Below are 14,695 nucleotides of genomic sequence, written 5' to 3'. Positions count from 1 at the left end.
GTGAAGAGCTTTAACTGCACATTTAATCCCTCAAATAATTTAATCTGAGAGAAAAGCGCTGTTTTTCTATATGATAACACAATGCTGATGTAGGAAATGAAAGACCTCTGTCAGGTGTAGACTTAAAGAAACAGCTCTGGTCGCTCATTTCCCAGATTCGCAGTAATTATAAATAAAGTTTTGCAATAAATTATGAAGAAATGTGAACTTTTCAGATAAACCATTATTAGTCCCACATGTATGAAATTTGTTTTTTTCAGAACATTAAAAATGTTATTATGATGAAATATTTAAAAATAAGAATTTTTCTTAGATTCTTTTCCTATAATATTACCTTTTTATAAATAATGAGTACTTCAGGCTTCCATACTGCATGTTTAAAGGCAGGTAGGAACCATCCAGCAGGAACCTTTTGTTGCTGCGCTCGTTCTCCTCACCTGAACATTCGTCACATTTTTCTCTCAAATATAAATTTTTATTCGTGTTTTGAGTTTAATAAAATTATTGATTTTAATAACTGAATATTAAGCTTAGTTTTAGCCTCATGTTGAACGTGTTTATTTTTTTAATTTACATGAAAAATCGCAAAAATATCGGAGAGAATCTGCTGCTCTGTGCGCATGCGTCCTTCAGTCCGTCACTCGGAGGTTCCCCTCAGGCAGCTCGGAGCTCTGGTGAAAAACTGTCCTCCTGCTGCTGTAAAGGGAAACTGAGCGCTGCTGCTCGGGAGGCTGAAGAAGAACATCTCCAGGAGAACAGAGGGACCCTCATCAGAGGGCGGGAACAAGGCGCTAACCGGGCTAGCCGTTAGCAGCAGCAGTCCGTTTAAAGTGCTGTTTTATCAGGTAGGTTTGTTCATCATGTCACTAAATCCCGGGTAACCTCTGCTATCTGAAGCGTTACTAAACCAGCCAACCTAAGCTGAACGGTACACCTGTAAGGTCACATTGAAAGAATAACACGTGAGCGCCGGAGGAGCTTTAAAAGAGGCGGACCACGAAGTGCGCTAAAAATGGAGGATTTATGAATGGAGTCTGGTATGTTAGCATTACTGCTAATTGTCGCCCTGTTTCCCCTCCCACAGAGTCCGAATCATGGCGGTCCAGGTGTCCGAGTCCGACCAGATCAAACAGGTAAGTGACCCCAAGAGTTTTCATGTCGACTCTGAGAAAAGAGGCTCAGAATTCAGAGGCACAAAGTCCGGTTACTGTGGCCTCCAGGGTCCATAGAAAGCCCGCACTGAACTATACAGCAAGGAGGCCTGTGAGGGACAAAACAGGAGAGAGCGACAGAACCGTAGGTAAAAATAAATAGATAAAAATAGAATCAATCAAAACAAACTCAAATACCGTCAATGCCAGAACACTGTGGCAGCTTATTGGGACCAATACTGGAGTGAGAATGTGTGGAGATATAGATATAGATGTATATCTATGTGCAACAGAAAGTGCACATGTAAAACTGCAGTGTTAAGCGATGCGGTTGAAAAATTTGGGTGCGCCTAAGAAAAACATTTAGGCGCACCAGTGCAACCGTGGCAAAAAGTTAGTCTAGAGCTCTGCATATTATATATTTTAATTTGAAATAATAAGATTAGTTTAAAGCAAGAAAATACAACCGAATCACAATTTAGATATGGAAAAAGTAAGAAAAACATTTTAGGTCAAAAGATAAAGTTTAAGAAGTTAACTTCGTACAAAATCAAGTGATACAGGAAATGGTTTAAAAAGTAAATAAACGTAAAAACAGCAGAGTCTGAGGAAAGCATGACAAACATTTGAGTATTTAAACAATTAAAAAAGACTGAAAAAAACAAAAGGAATTTATCTTAAAGTTTTTTTATTATGACATCATAATCCCAAAAGTCGCCCCGTCGGTTGACCTGGACGTTTTCAGCGGAAGAAACATTTGAATTCATACATTAATGAGAAAAGTTCTTTAAACTAAAAGTCACAGCTTTGATCCAGTGGCATCGCTCTGATCGTTTTAACCTGCAGCAGGAAGCCTCTGTCGCACACGCAGGTCTGAGTTAATACATTTGAGCTCCCACCTTGGCTCTTTAGAGCAGCTTCACAGTCTTGGAGCACTTTGAAGAAAACCAAAACTGTTGACTGCATCAGTAAAACTGAGCGTGCCTGAAGCAGCGAGAGGACGGAGGTTAAAACCTGTTTGAGGAAATTTCTTCCCAGACCTGAACCTCGGATCCTTCTCGGTCGTCTCTCAGATTGTTTTGCTGAGTTGCTGCTCTGCAGCAGTTTTCTGAGCTGTGTCTGTTTCCTGTGTTCAGTTTAAGGAGTTTCTGGGGACGTACAACAAGGTGACGGAGAACTGCTTCATGGACTGCGTCCGAGACTTCACCACAAGAGACGTGAAGCCCGAGGAGGTAAAAAAAAAAGATGATTGGATGACGGAAACATGTGAGTGAAGGAACATCTGGATAAAATCCTCACAGCCGTTTGTGTTTCAGTCGAGCTGCTCCGAGTCGTGCCTGCAGAAGTACCTGAAGATGACTCAGAGGATCTCCATGCGTTTCCAGGAGTATCACATCCAGCAGAACGAGGCTCTGGCGGCTAAAGCTGGCCTGCTGGGACAGCCGCGCTGACCCTGAACCTGGGCCAGGCCGGGCCGTGCTGGTCCAGCAGATCCTCCGGCGCTGTAAAAACACTCTGAAGCTGCGCGTGAGGACGTTTTGTTGTAGTTTCTGACCTGAAGCTCCGCCCCTTCAGATTCTATCTGCAGGGTTAGTTGGCTGTTCTGTGCATCATGGGAAATGTAGTTTCAGATTCTTTATTAACATGCAGAATATTCATTTAATGTGCACATTTGTCTTTTTATTGAACACAACGACCGACCGATGTGGTGATGATGATGATGAGCTGACTTCATTTTTCATGTGTGGAAATAAAAATAATCCGACATCAGGAATGTGTGGATGTTTTCATCCCTGTTAGGAAGTGCTTTACTGCATCCGGCCTCACTCTGGCTCTGCTGCAGATCACACAGTCCTGAGAAACGTTCATTTTCTTTTTGTTTACTGTATTTTTAACAACATGCAAAAAGTAACAAAGTTACTCAGTTACTTTTAAAGTGTTTTGCCTGCATTTAACATGAAATGTACTGTGTCTTGCATCATGATTCAGATCATTACCAAATACAATCAAACTCAGAATGATGAGGTCAGATTCTGAATGCAGGTCTTTTATTTTGAGTGTTTGGATTGTGATGTTCGCTCAGTGTGGAGCAAACTGCTTTAAAGACAAGTGCGGTTTCATCAGGATGGACGTGTTTCTATTCAGTTTGGTTTTTATTGAAAAGTAAAAACTAAAATCTTTGTCGTTTTACATTTTTGTGTGGACTTCCTCTGCTTTGTTATTTTAAAAGAAGTCTGTTCAAAGTTTTTCCTTCATTTTGTTCCCAAAGTGAAGGAGGAAGTCTTTCCTGACAATAGAACCATGAGGCAAATGGAGTTTAGTTTGGTCTTTATTGGCTTTTTTCTGTACAGCTCGGCATGAACGGTTTCACATTGCAACAGGAAGTCCAGCACGGCGGCTGACAATAAATAACAAGATGACTGACGGCTCGGTCACCAATTCAGTGACGACGATCAAACGGGAAGTGTGAAGCCGGCCCGAGCAGGCAGCCGGAGCACGGAGAGAAGAAGAGCAGCGCATCCTCGGAGCATCAGTCGTACTCGGCGTCTTTGTCCGACTTCTGTCCTGCGAACGGGCGTCTGTTCCTCTGAACCTGCAGCTGGAAACACACCAAACAGTCAGAACATCTCACACCTTCAGCGCCACAGCCGCCGTCTGTGAGGGCGGGGACACTGAGCGATCAGAGGCAAAACTTCTGCAAACGTGCAGAAGATGACATCATAAAAGTGATCTGGTTTAATCCAGATGATCGGAGGAGCACAGAGGTTTTCTGACTTGACCACTGCTGCTTCAAAGAGACCACAGCGACTCCATTACCCAGAAGCCCTTGCTTTGGTGACATTGGTCTTACCTTGGCGCCCTCGAGCACGTGCGGGTCCTTCTGCAGAGCGTTGTTGAGTCCTTCCTCGGAGGAGAAGCCGATCCAGCAGAAGCCTCTGTGGAAGCCCGTTTCTTTATCCTGAGGACACACAGAGACGTCACTGACGTGCAGGCGCGCGCACGCACACACAGACGCGCACACACACACACAGACGCAGACACATACACACTCACTGCCACCACCTGCTGCTCACATCGTCATCTCAGGCAGTGCTGACACACTAAAAACATGCAGAGCTGAATTGAGGCATGTGTGTGGCTGTGAGGCTACAGGTGATCACTTCATGTCGGGTCATGTGACTGTGTGACACTGAGTGATGTCAGTGATGATTACTTACAAACGGCAGCAGGCACTTCTTCACGGCTCCAAACTGCCCGAAGTACTCCTTCATCTCCTCTGAAACACACACAGGAACACGTCAGTCCGAACACCTGAGTGTCTGCACCTCACCTGTCCTGCTTCCTCTCACATCCCCTCACATCTGCCGTCATCTAGTGCTTCGAGTGGGTAGTGTCTCACACATCACAGCCTGTCCAGCCCCTCCCTCGACCCCACGGAGGATGCCATCACCCTTCACACAGCGCTGAGCTATCTGGAGAACAGGAAGAGCTCCATGAGGATGCTCAACACCAAACTGGACCACCTTCAGATTCCCTGATCCTGGGATCCAGAGAATAACCTGAAGCTGAACATCCTTAAAACCAAAGAACTTATAATGGACCTCAGGAGGCACAGACAGGTCCACTTCCCCCCTCATTATAAACGGAGGACGGGTAGAATCTGTTTCCACCTTCAGGTTTCTGGACACCTGATCTCACCTCCGACCTACAACACCATCGCCGTGGTAAAGGAGGCCCAGCAGTGGCAGCACGTCCTTGGTGTCCTGAGGAAGAAGAACCTGGACCTGCTGCTGGCCTTCTACTGCTCCTCAGTTGAGAGCGTGCTCTCCTCATTCAGGTCACTCACACACAGACTGTTCACACCAAGTCTTTTCTACCTCGGAGCACTTTGCTCTCCACTGTGGGCCTTCCTGTTGTTTCTCTACATATTCCTCCTTATTTATTCCTGTTGTCTACTTTTTATATTTTATTCCTGCACAGCGGTGGAGCACCCACAGTTACAATAAACGCATATTCTATTCTATTCGTGCTTCAGAGTGTGGACGGAAGCTCAGGATCAGTCAGAGGATCACTCAACTGTGACTCAAGCAAAACTGCTCTGACGTCATCAGCGTGGCCTGTATTAAGGGCAGTCTTTTAACGTGAACTGCCTCAGGTAAAACACCGGTAAGCTGCAGACACGTGACTGACCTACCGGACACCTTAGTGCACGTTAAATTCTTCCCTTCTTCGCGTGCTAATCTACCTGACGATAATCGACACGCGTGATCGGCTGCACACGTCACATGTCGTCACTAAAATCAAACCTGACTGATTGATAATGAGCAGACTTACTGGTGGCCACAGTCCACGGCACTTTGGACACGAACACCTCGAACACTTTCTTGGACGCCGCCATGTTGCTCCCTCTGACCTGTGACGTAATTGTGCGTTCAGGGCCCTGGGTAGCGTCTGATTGGTGGGTGCAGGAGTTTAAATATGTGAATTCTTTCAAGCCTAACTTTGAACAAATTTATTTTTCAGAGTTGGTTGTTCTTCCGTTTTTCTCTCAAATCCTTTTAACCAATATTTCGACGTGTCTGCATTTTATTTGTAATCTATTTCTTATTCCTGATCAAGGCTCTGAATAAAATCATTTTTAAGAAAAAATGATTTCCGAGGTTCAGTAAATGCAGCTTCGATCACGTGATTGAGCACCGTGACCCGCGTGCACAGTGACATTGAAACATGTTACAGTTTGTCTCTCCCCGCTCGCGCTGTTAACTGTTTAAATATCTGTTTGTTTGTTTGTTTGTTTGTTTTGTTCTTTCATTTTTGTTAGTTTTTACTTCCGGAGCAGGGCGTGCAAGACAGTGACGTCATGGCTAAGATGGCAGCCTCCATGGTGGAGGGTGGAGAGGATTCGTTTCGGAAGATATTCAAGTTTTACAGGAGAAGGAACCCCCCGCCGGACCTTAGCGACGTCATCGACTTTTCCAGGTGTGCGCCCGGTGAACAGGTGAGAGCAAAGCGCGCTCCCGGCGTCTAGCAGCCATCTTTCTCCTTGTTCTTCTTCATGGGTCAGTTTGAAGTTTGACTTCTCTGACCAACAAAGTGAACAGTTCCACAGGTTACCTCCACCTGCCCACTTTCATTTCTGATCAAACTCACCTGGATCGATTATTTCATCGATCATACCGATGACTGTGTGTCACAGAGGGAAGTTTGAAGGTGGACTGGTTCAGGTCTGCTGAAGAACAGGTGCAGACAGCACCTGAGCGAAAATGATTTTACAACCCTGACGTCTGCTAATGATGTGTGTGCAGTGTTGGGAAGGTTACTTTTAAAATGTATTCCATTACAGAATACAGAATACATGCCCCAAAATGTATTCTGTAACGTATTCCGTTACGTTACTCAATGACAGTAACGTATTCTGAATACTTTGGATTACTTAATATATTATCATGCTTTTTACAACAACGTGAATGTACTATTGCTGTGTGATTTATTACTATTACTGAAGGTCCGCGACTCCGAACTGTAGTAAAGGGACCTCTGACTAATACGGCGGGGTCCCTGTCGGCTCGTAGCCGAAAACTAGCTCTACTTTGTTGTGTGGGTCAACTTTTCTTGCGAGAGACAGAGAGAGGCGTTGAAAGACTGCTCCAACGGAACTTATTGTTTTCGGAGGAAAACACGAACACGGTGTACAGTCGAGTCTTAATAGCTTACTTACAACTGGGGTCGTCAGGCACTCTTCTTGGCTGCAGTGGTTATTATTATATTTACATGCTTCCAGCTCCTGTTTTTCCTCGATGACAACTCGTACCTTTCCACTCCCCTTTTTCTCCCTCCTCGCGCTCACAGACCCATAACGTGTATGGCAGTCCATTCTCCCTGCAACACGGACTACACTGCCCATGATGCTACATTCTTTAGAGCTATGCTTGTAGCATTCTGCCTGTTAGCTTAGCACAACAACAACAACAACAACGAAAAGGCGCTCTCTCACCTAGGAAACACACAGTCGCAGAGAGAGAGAGAGCGTCGCCCTGTAACCATGGCAACGGTAACGCTGCCGCCTGGAACAACAGCACGTAGCTGTCAAACAAAACCCAAACAGTCCTGACCCGCGACAAAATGAAACAGGAAAGTACCGCAGTGTAATCCATTTATTTCAACAAAGTAACTGTACTCTGAATACCACCTTTTTAAACGGTAACTGTAACGGAATACAGTTACTCATATTTTGTATTTTAAATACGTAACATGTATTCCGTTACTCCCCAACACTGTGTGTGTGTGTGTAGATTGTTCCAGTTAACCTCGACACCGCCGCGGTGAGCGATGTGGAAGCCACTAGAGTCGGATTACAGCCCGTCAGAGAGTGGCGAGCCTTCGGCCTGCGAGGACACCCAGGTACACGCTCACGTCAGAGTTTAAATAAAGTTTGGATGCGTGCGGTCTGGTTCAATTCAGTCCGGCTGTAAAGAACCAAATAACAGCGACAGTTGCCTCGCGGCGCCTCGTACTGTGAGGTAAAGCGTAGGGAGAAGCCGGCTCTGAGGCAGGTTACTGAGAGTTGGTCTCATTTTTCCATGTTTCAGGAACTGAAGTGTTTTTAGTCTAGCTCAGTAGAATGGTCTCGACTGTAATGGACAGTTCTGATTGGCTGTCCACTGGGAACGTAATGTCAGCATCGTCTTCATCCAGCGAGGACTCGCTCTTGAGGCTCTGCATTCACTCTGCTGTGGCCTGCTGCTGAACACACGAGCTGCTTTATGTCTTTGTTACCTGCTTCATCTGAAGATGGCCCATGAACTGGACCGAGTTTAGTGCTCTGGGTACACGAGGATGATGATGATGATGATGATGATTCTGTACTCTTCCTCGTCCAGGGTTCATCTTCATCTCCGATCCGTTCCTGCGCGGCACGCAGCCGTTCTGGCTCCGACAGTGTCTGAAGATTTACCCTCAGAAACCAAACATCTGCAACCTGGACATGCACATGTCCCCCTTAGAGACTCAGGACATCTGGGGACAGAGTATGCACAGCCTGAGGTGAGACTCACAGGTGTGTACAGGTACGTGCTGCACAGGTCACAGCAGGAGGAGCTCGACCTCCCGATGAAGGTAAACAGTCTACTACCAGCAGGGGTCACTGCGACACCACCACAGCCACCAGCTGCTCAGGTGTATCTGCGCCTGGTCATGTGTGCGTGTTTGGAGGTGGCGGTCTGAGCATGGCTAAAGACCATCAGAGCTCTGAGTTTACAGCTGATTTTCAAACCGTTTCGCTTCTTCCAAATCCTCAAATTATGCAAATGACCCCGTTTAAAATGCCGCTTTTTCTCCCCCAACATTCCTCTAACATTCCTCTGATCTTCCCCCAATGTTCCTCGAACGTTCCTCAGACATTTCTCCAATGTTCCTCAGATTTTTCCCAAATGTTCCTCTGACATTCACCTGATGTTCCGCTGGTGTTGACAGGAGCGCAGATTGTTTCTTTAACCTGATGTTCGTATTGCCATCGTTGGTGTCAAGCAGCTGCTTTTTGTGACCTTCTGCTGTGAAAGCTGAGAGTGAAGTGAAAAAGTGAGGAAGGGTTAGTGTTTATGAGAGTGCAAACAAAACCTCGGAGCCTCTGTTTCCTATTTTATGCAAGAAAAAGCAACTCAAGTGTTTAATTACTGAAAATCCTTGGTGCTCGACTGCTGCAGTGTCTAATGAATTCAGTGCCACCAGGTGGCGCTGTTTTAAAGTCTGCTGTTGTTTGCAGGTTTGGGGAGCTCAGCTGCTGTCAGATCTTTGAACAAACTGTGTGCCCTCGTCTTCCTCTTTAACCTATTTCAGAATCAGCATACTTTACTGATCCCTAAGGAAATTATGTGGGTTACAGTTGCTCCAGTACAGTAACAGACCAGACTATTTAACAATGCAATGTGTTCCAGATCTACAGATTTAAGAAATAACACAATATGTAAAACTTTGATCCGCAGATCTTCTCCGGCTGGAAAACGAGAAGCGCGGACTCTCCTGGAGCGGCTGCGCTGGGTCACGCTGGGCTATCATTACAACTGGGACACAAAGGTGAGCATCTGCTTCACCTCTTCGCTGCTGCTCCTCCAGCAGCACAGGCGGGGACGGTTTCAGAGCAAACGTTTGCCACGGTCTGTTGTGGCGCCCTTTCTCTTCATCTCACTCCTCCCCTCCTGTTTGCAGACGTACTCTCCCAGCAGTCACACTCCTTTCCCACGTGACCTCCACCTCCTCTCCGCTCACGTGACAGCTGCCTGCGGCTTCCCTGGCTTTATCTCGGAAGCGGGAATCCTCAACTATTACCGATCAGACTCTTCTCTGGGAATCCACGTGGACGAGTCGGAGCTGGACCACACTCGACCGCTGCTGTCGTTTAGGTGGGACGCTTGTTTTTTCACCGTCGTTATGCGAAGGACATGTTTGAATTCCCTGTTTTTCCGTGTTGTCTTTACAGTTTTGGTCAGTCAGCCATCTTTCTCCTGGGCGGCCCCCACAGACAGGACCTCCCCAGAGCCATGCTCATGCACAGTGGGGACGTGATGGTGATGTCAGGGCCCAGCCGCCTTCTGTACCACGCAGTCCCACGAATCCTCCCCGCACCTCCGGGGCGTCTGGCATTAGAGACGGGGGGAAGCATCCAGACCCCCCCACCACAGGAAGGCTCCGTGGTGGAGCCGGTGTCCGAGGAGGAATGGGCTGTCTGCTCCAGGTACATCCAGAGCTCCAGAGTGAATGTGACTGTCAGACAGGTGCTGGCACCTGGACAGAAATTTCCAGAAACTCCCCGTTCTCACCAAACCACAGACACTGGACAGACGGACGGATACGATGATGGAGAGAACGGAAAGAGGAAGAGGAGCAGCAGTGACTCTCCTTATGCTGCAGAGACTCACTGAGGGCACTTACAGCACGGGCCTCCATGAAGGACGGCTTCTGCTTGGTTACTGGGTTTATTTGTTAAAGGATTTATGTGGGTCAGTGTGTAGATGCTGCCAGAGACGGGACGAGACCCGATCTAAAGATGAACTCTTAGGAGTCGGTGCTAATCTGGATCTGTTAATCTGTTAAAATGATTGTTTAACGATTGTGTGAATACAGTCCATGATTCAGTGAGCAGTAGTCATGAAGAAAGAAGATATAATCCAGTACCCAGATCGAGGTCTATGTATGTATGCAATGTTCTCTCTAAGCTGTGCACATGCGCACTGCTGGCACGTCTCTGCGCACAGAACATCTGCGTTGCGCACAAAAAAATCTAACCTGAATTGAAATTAAAACTTTAACAATTCTGTTTTGCAGTGTGAGTCAGTGACTGGCTGCTCCCATATGGGATCAGAACGATGCCACCGTATCCCATAGTCCAGCCAATGATGCGATTCACATTCGTATATACGCAGCTAACCAATGTGGTTGACAGGCTATGACACGTTAATGACAACGTGTACAACCATTGGAGACGTGAGCAGGACAGACGGAACAACTGACGGGAAAAGTGTGGACTTTATACCAGTTTTTAAATTGTGTTGATCGTTGTTTATATTTACTGCAGGAAGAAACGGTAAAAACATTGTTTTATAAGGAAACGCTCGAAAGCCTGTGAGCAAAAACAAAACCAAAAACACCCTCACTGTGAGAGATTTGCACCATAATCAGTGTGTAGTGTAGTCAATAGTTTTGTTGTGTGTCAGAACAATGATGCAGAACAGCTGATTGTGCTGTAAATAGTTGGAAACACCTTTAAAAAGAAAAAAATTAAAAATTAAAAAAAATAAATAAATTAAAAAAAAAAAAAAAAAAATATATATATATATACATACATACATACATACATACATACATACATACATACATACATACATACATACATACAGTGGGGCAAAAAAGTATTTAGTCAGCCACCGATTGTGCAAGTTCCCCCACTTAAAATGATGACAGAGGTCAGTAATTTGCACCAGAGGTACACTTCAACTGTGAGAGACAGAATGTGAAAAAAAAATCCATGAATTCACATGGTAGGATTTGTAAAGAATTTATTCGTAAATTAGGGTGGAAAATAAGTATTTGGTCACCTCAAACAAGGAAAATCTCTGGCTCTCACAGACCTGTAACGTCTTCTGTAAGAAGCTTTTCTGTCCCCCACTCGTTACCTGTATGAATGGCACCTGTTTGAACCCATCATCTGAATAAAAGACACCTGTCCACAGCCTCAAACAGTCAGACTCCAAACTCCGCCATGGCCAAGACCAAAGAGCTTTCGAAGGACACCAGGAAAAGTATTGTAGACCTGCACCAGACTGGGAAGAGTGAATCTACAATAGGCAAGCAGCTTGGTGTGAAAAAAATCAACTGTGGGAGCAATCATCAGAAAATGGAAGACATACAAGACCACTGATAATCTCCCTCGATCTGGGGCTCCACGCAAGATTTCATCCCGTGGGGTCAAAATGATCATGAGAACGGTGAGCAAAGATCCCAGAACCACACAGGGGGACCTGATGAATGACCTGCAGAGAGCTGGGACCAAAGTAACAAAGGTCACCATCAGTAACACACTACAACGGCAGGGAATCAAATCCCGCAGTGCCAGACGTGTCCCGCTGCTGAAGCCAGTGCATGTCCAGGCCCGTCTGACGTTTGCCAGAGAGCACATGGATGATACAGCAGAGGATTGGGAGAATGTCATGTGGTCAGATGAAACCAAAGTAGAACTTTTTGGTATAAACTCAACTCGTCATGTTTGGAGGAAGAAGAATACTGAGTTGCATCCCAAGAACACCATACCTACTGTGAAGCATGGGGGTGGAAACATCATGCTATGGGGCTGTTTTTCTGCCAAGGGGACAGGACGACTGATCCGTGTTAAGGACAGAATGAATGGGGCCATGTATCGTGAGATTTTGAGCCAAAACCTCCTTCCATCAGTGAGAACTTTGAAGATGAAACGAAGCTGGGTCTTCCAACATGACAATGATCCAAAACACACCGCCCGGGCAACAAAGGAGTGGCTCCGTAAGAAGCATTTGAAAGTCCTGGAGTGGCCTAGCCAGTCTCCAGACCTCAACCCCATAGAAAATCTGTGGCGGGAGTTGAAAGTCCGTGTTGCTCGGCGACAGCCCCAAAACATCACTGCTCTCGAGAAGATCTGCATGGAGGAATGGGCCAAAATACCAGCTACTGTGTGTGCAAACCTGGTAAAGACCTATAGTAAACGTTTGACCTCTGTTATTGCCAACAAAGGTTATGTTACAAAGTATTGAGTTGTTGTTGTTGTTGTTGTTTTGTTATTGACCAAATACTTATTTTCCACCCTGATTTACGAATAAATTCTTTACAAATCCTACCATGTGAATTCATGGATTTTTTTTTTCACATTCTGTCTCTCACAGTTGAAGTGTACCTCTGGTGCAAATTACTGACCTCTGTCATCATTTTAGGTGGGGGAACTTGCACAATCGGTGGCTGACTAAATACTTTTTTGCCCCACTGTGTGTGTATATATATATATATATATATATATATATATATACACACACACACACACACATTGGGTGAATGTGCAGTAGTAGCAGCAAGCAGGTGAATTCTGTACATTAATATGAATAGACATCTGACTATTTTACAGGATAGACAATATAAACATATTTAAAATTAAAGGAATTGAAATGTACATTGTGCCTTGATTTAGTGTCTGGAAGAGAGTCCTGTCTCAGTCAATTATAGATGATGTGAGAGGGCGGGTGTGTGTGTTTAGGGCACGGGTGGCTTGGGGATAGAAGCTCCTCTTGAGTCTCTCTGTCCTTGCCCGGAAGATGCGGAACCTTCTACCAGATTGCAGAAGTTGGAACAGTTTGTGGGACGGGTCCTTCAGTATCTGCGCTGCTCTAGTCCGGCATCTCCTGGTGTAGGTGTCCTGAAGCGGGGGGAGAGCAATCCTGCAGCAGCGTTCTGCTGTACGGATCACTCTCTGGAGAGCTTTTTGGTCCTTCACACAGCTGTTCCCAAACCACGATGTCATGTCATCATCAAGGACTCCAGTCACCCCAGCCATAAACTGTTCAGACTACTTCCATCAGGAAGGAGGTTCTGCAGCATCCGGTCCCGAACCAGCAGACTGAGAGACAGCTTTTTCCACCAGGCCATCAGACTGCTGAACACGTCATAGACACCTCACCTTCACTACTGGAACTTTAACATTATGCACTCCATACTGTACAGTAATGCCACTGTTTTGCACATGTCTCAACTCTGTATATTTTTATATATTTTATTTATTGTTTACTCTATTTAATTTGTAAAATATGTGTATACACACACACACACACACGTAGAAAAATATTTAGTATACACATCCAGAAATGCATATACTATTATATATTGTACATATATTTATTAGTTTCAGATGTAGCCATTCTTGTATTTTGCTTGTTTACATTATTGTATTTTGCACAACTCTGTTGCTTGTGAAGCTCGCACACAAGAATTTCACTCACATGTACTGTACCAATGTACCTGCACATGTGATGTGACAATAAAAGTGATTTGATTTGATTTGATGTTCTGTGTGAGGATGCTCTCCACAGCACCTGTATAGAAAATCCTGAGGATCTTTGGAGAGACCCTGAACTTCCTCAGTTGTCGTAGGTGATACAGGCGCTGCCTAGGCTTTTTGGTCTGGACCTGAATGTGGGCAGCCCATGTCAGGTCTGAGGAGATGTGAACACCAAGATACTTGAAGGACTGCACACTCTCCACTGGAGCTCCATTGATGATAATGGGCTTGTAGTCTCTGTGCTGACCCCTTCTGAAGTCCACCACCGTTGTTGGAGATGGCACCCAACACCACTGTGTCGTCAGCAAACTTCATAATGGTGTTGGCGCCATGGGTGGCCACACAGTCTGAAGTGTAGTGGGAGTAGAGCAGTGGCGAGAGGACACATCCCTGAGGTGCTCCTGTGTTGATGGTGATGCTGTTGGAGAAGCACCTGCCCACCCTCACCACCTGAGTTCTGCCAGTGAGGAAGTCCAACACCCATGCACACAGACGGCTGTTAAGTCCCAGATCCCTGAGCTTTGTGAACAGTCTGCAGGGCACTATTGTGTTAAACGCTGAACTGTAATCAACAAACAGCATTCGCACATAGTTACCCTGTTTCTTGTCCACATGGCTGAGAGTGGTGTGTAGGACGTGGGCGATGGCATCCTCTGTGGCTCTGTTGGATCTGTAGGCAAACTGCAGCGGATCTGTGGTGTCTGGGATGGAGGAGGAGATGATGTTCTTCAGCAGCCTCTCAAACACCTTCATTACTACCGAGGTCAGTGCAACTGGCCGGTAATCGTTCAGGGATGAGGGTTTGCTGTTCATGGGCACAGGGATGATGGTGGATCTTTTGAAGCATATGGGGACCACAGACTTCGCCAGGGACTCGTTGAAGATGTAAGTGAACACACCTGCTAGCTGGTCAGCACAGCAGCGCAGCAGACGGCCGGTGATGCCGTCTGGCCCCGCCGCTTTCCTTGTGTTC

The 14,695-nt window shown here is 45.9% G+C and overlaps 3 protein-coding genes across 3 annotated transcripts; 2 read left to right on the top strand and 1 right to left on the bottom strand.

Moving 5' to 3' along the window:
- Positions 1–636: 636 nt before the first annotated feature.
- LOC146611793 (mitochondrial import inner membrane translocase subunit Tim9) lies at positions 637–2,920 on the top strand. The gene is made up of 4 exons (XM_085342980.1): positions 637–845; positions 1,085–1,133; positions 2,288–2,383; positions 2,468–2,920. The coding sequence occupies exons 2-4, from the start codon at positions 1,095–1,097 to the stop codon at positions 2,600–2,602; spliced, it is 270 nt and encodes an 89-aa protein (XP_085199106.1). The 5' UTR covers positions 637–845; positions 1,085–1,094; the 3' UTR covers positions 2,603–2,920.
- Positions 2,921–3,468: 548 nt separating this feature from the next.
- On the bottom strand, positions 3,469–5,556 carry slirp (SRA stem-loop interacting RNA binding protein). Its single transcript, XM_085343099.1, has 4 exons — positions 5,487–5,556; positions 4,370–4,428; positions 4,003–4,110; positions 3,469–3,750 (listed from the first exon to the last, which is right to left on the bottom strand). The coding sequence occupies exons 1-4, from the start codon at positions 5,548–5,550 to the stop codon at positions 3,682–3,684; spliced, it is 300 nt and encodes a 99-aa protein (XP_085199225.1). The 5' UTR covers positions 5,551–5,556; the 3' UTR covers positions 3,469–3,681.
- A 456-nt stretch (positions 5,557–6,012) lies between these two features.
- LOC146611791 (nucleic acid dioxygenase ALKBH1-like) lies at positions 6,013–10,485 on the top strand. Its single transcript, XM_085343047.1, has 6 exons — positions 6,013–6,150; positions 7,445–7,553; positions 8,033–8,195; positions 9,134–9,224; positions 9,357–9,550; positions 9,628–10,485. Exons 1-6 carry the CDS (start codon positions 6,013–6,015, stop codon positions 10,067–10,069), a joined length of 1,137 nt encoding a protein of 378 aa, XP_085199173.1. The 3' UTR covers positions 10,070–10,485.
- Positions 10,486–14,695: the final 4,210 nt, after the last annotated feature.

Source organism: Diplotaxodon limnothrissa, linkage group LG19 (genome assembly GCF_057381915.1).
Source record: "Diplotaxodon limnothrissa isolate DT_005_m linkage group LG19, D_limnothrissa_male_GT1.1, whole genome shotgun sequence".
NCBI lineage: Eukaryota > Metazoa > Chordata > Actinopteri > Cichliformes > Cichlidae > Diplotaxodon > Diplotaxodon limnothrissa.
Note: the sequence above shows the minus strand (reverse complement) of the source record. Positions and strands in the feature narration are given on the sequence as shown.

Coding starts and splice junctions, on each gene's coding strand:
- LOC146611791 (XM_085343047.1), top strand. CDS start 6,013: ATGGCTAAGATGGCAGCCTCCATGGTGGAGGGTGGAGAGGATTCGTTT. Junction 7,554..8,032: donor CGGCCTGCGAGGACACCCAG/GTACACGCTCAC, acceptor TTCCTCGTCCAG/GGTTCATCTTCATCTCCGAT. Junction 9,551..9,627: donor CGACCGCTGCTGTCGTTTAG/GTGGGACGCTTG, acceptor TTGTCTTTACAG/TTTTGGTCAGTCAGCCATCT.
- slirp (XM_085343099.1), bottom strand. CDS start 5,550: ATGGCGGCGTCCAAGAAAGTGTTCGAGGTGTTCGTGTCCAAAGTGCCG. Junction 4,429..5,486: donor GCCGTGGACTGTGGCCACCA/GTAAGTCTGCTC, acceptor TGTGTGTTTCAG/AGGAGATGAAGGAGTACTTC. Junction 4,111..4,369: donor AGAAGTGCCTGCTGCCGTTT/GTAAGTAATCAT, acceptor GTGTGTCCTCAG/GATAAAGAAACGGGCTTCCA.
- LOC146611793 (XM_085342980.1), top strand. CDS start 1,095: ATGGCGGTCCAGGTGTCCGAGTCCGACCAGATCAAACAG. Junction 1,134..2,287: donor AGTCCGACCAGATCAAACAG/GTAAGTGACCCC, acceptor TCCTGTGTTCAG/TTTAAGGAGTTTCTGGGGAC. Junction 2,384..2,467: donor GAGACGTGAAGCCCGAGGAG/GTAAAAAAAAAA, acceptor TTTGTGTTTCAG/TCGAGCTGCTCCGAGTCGTG.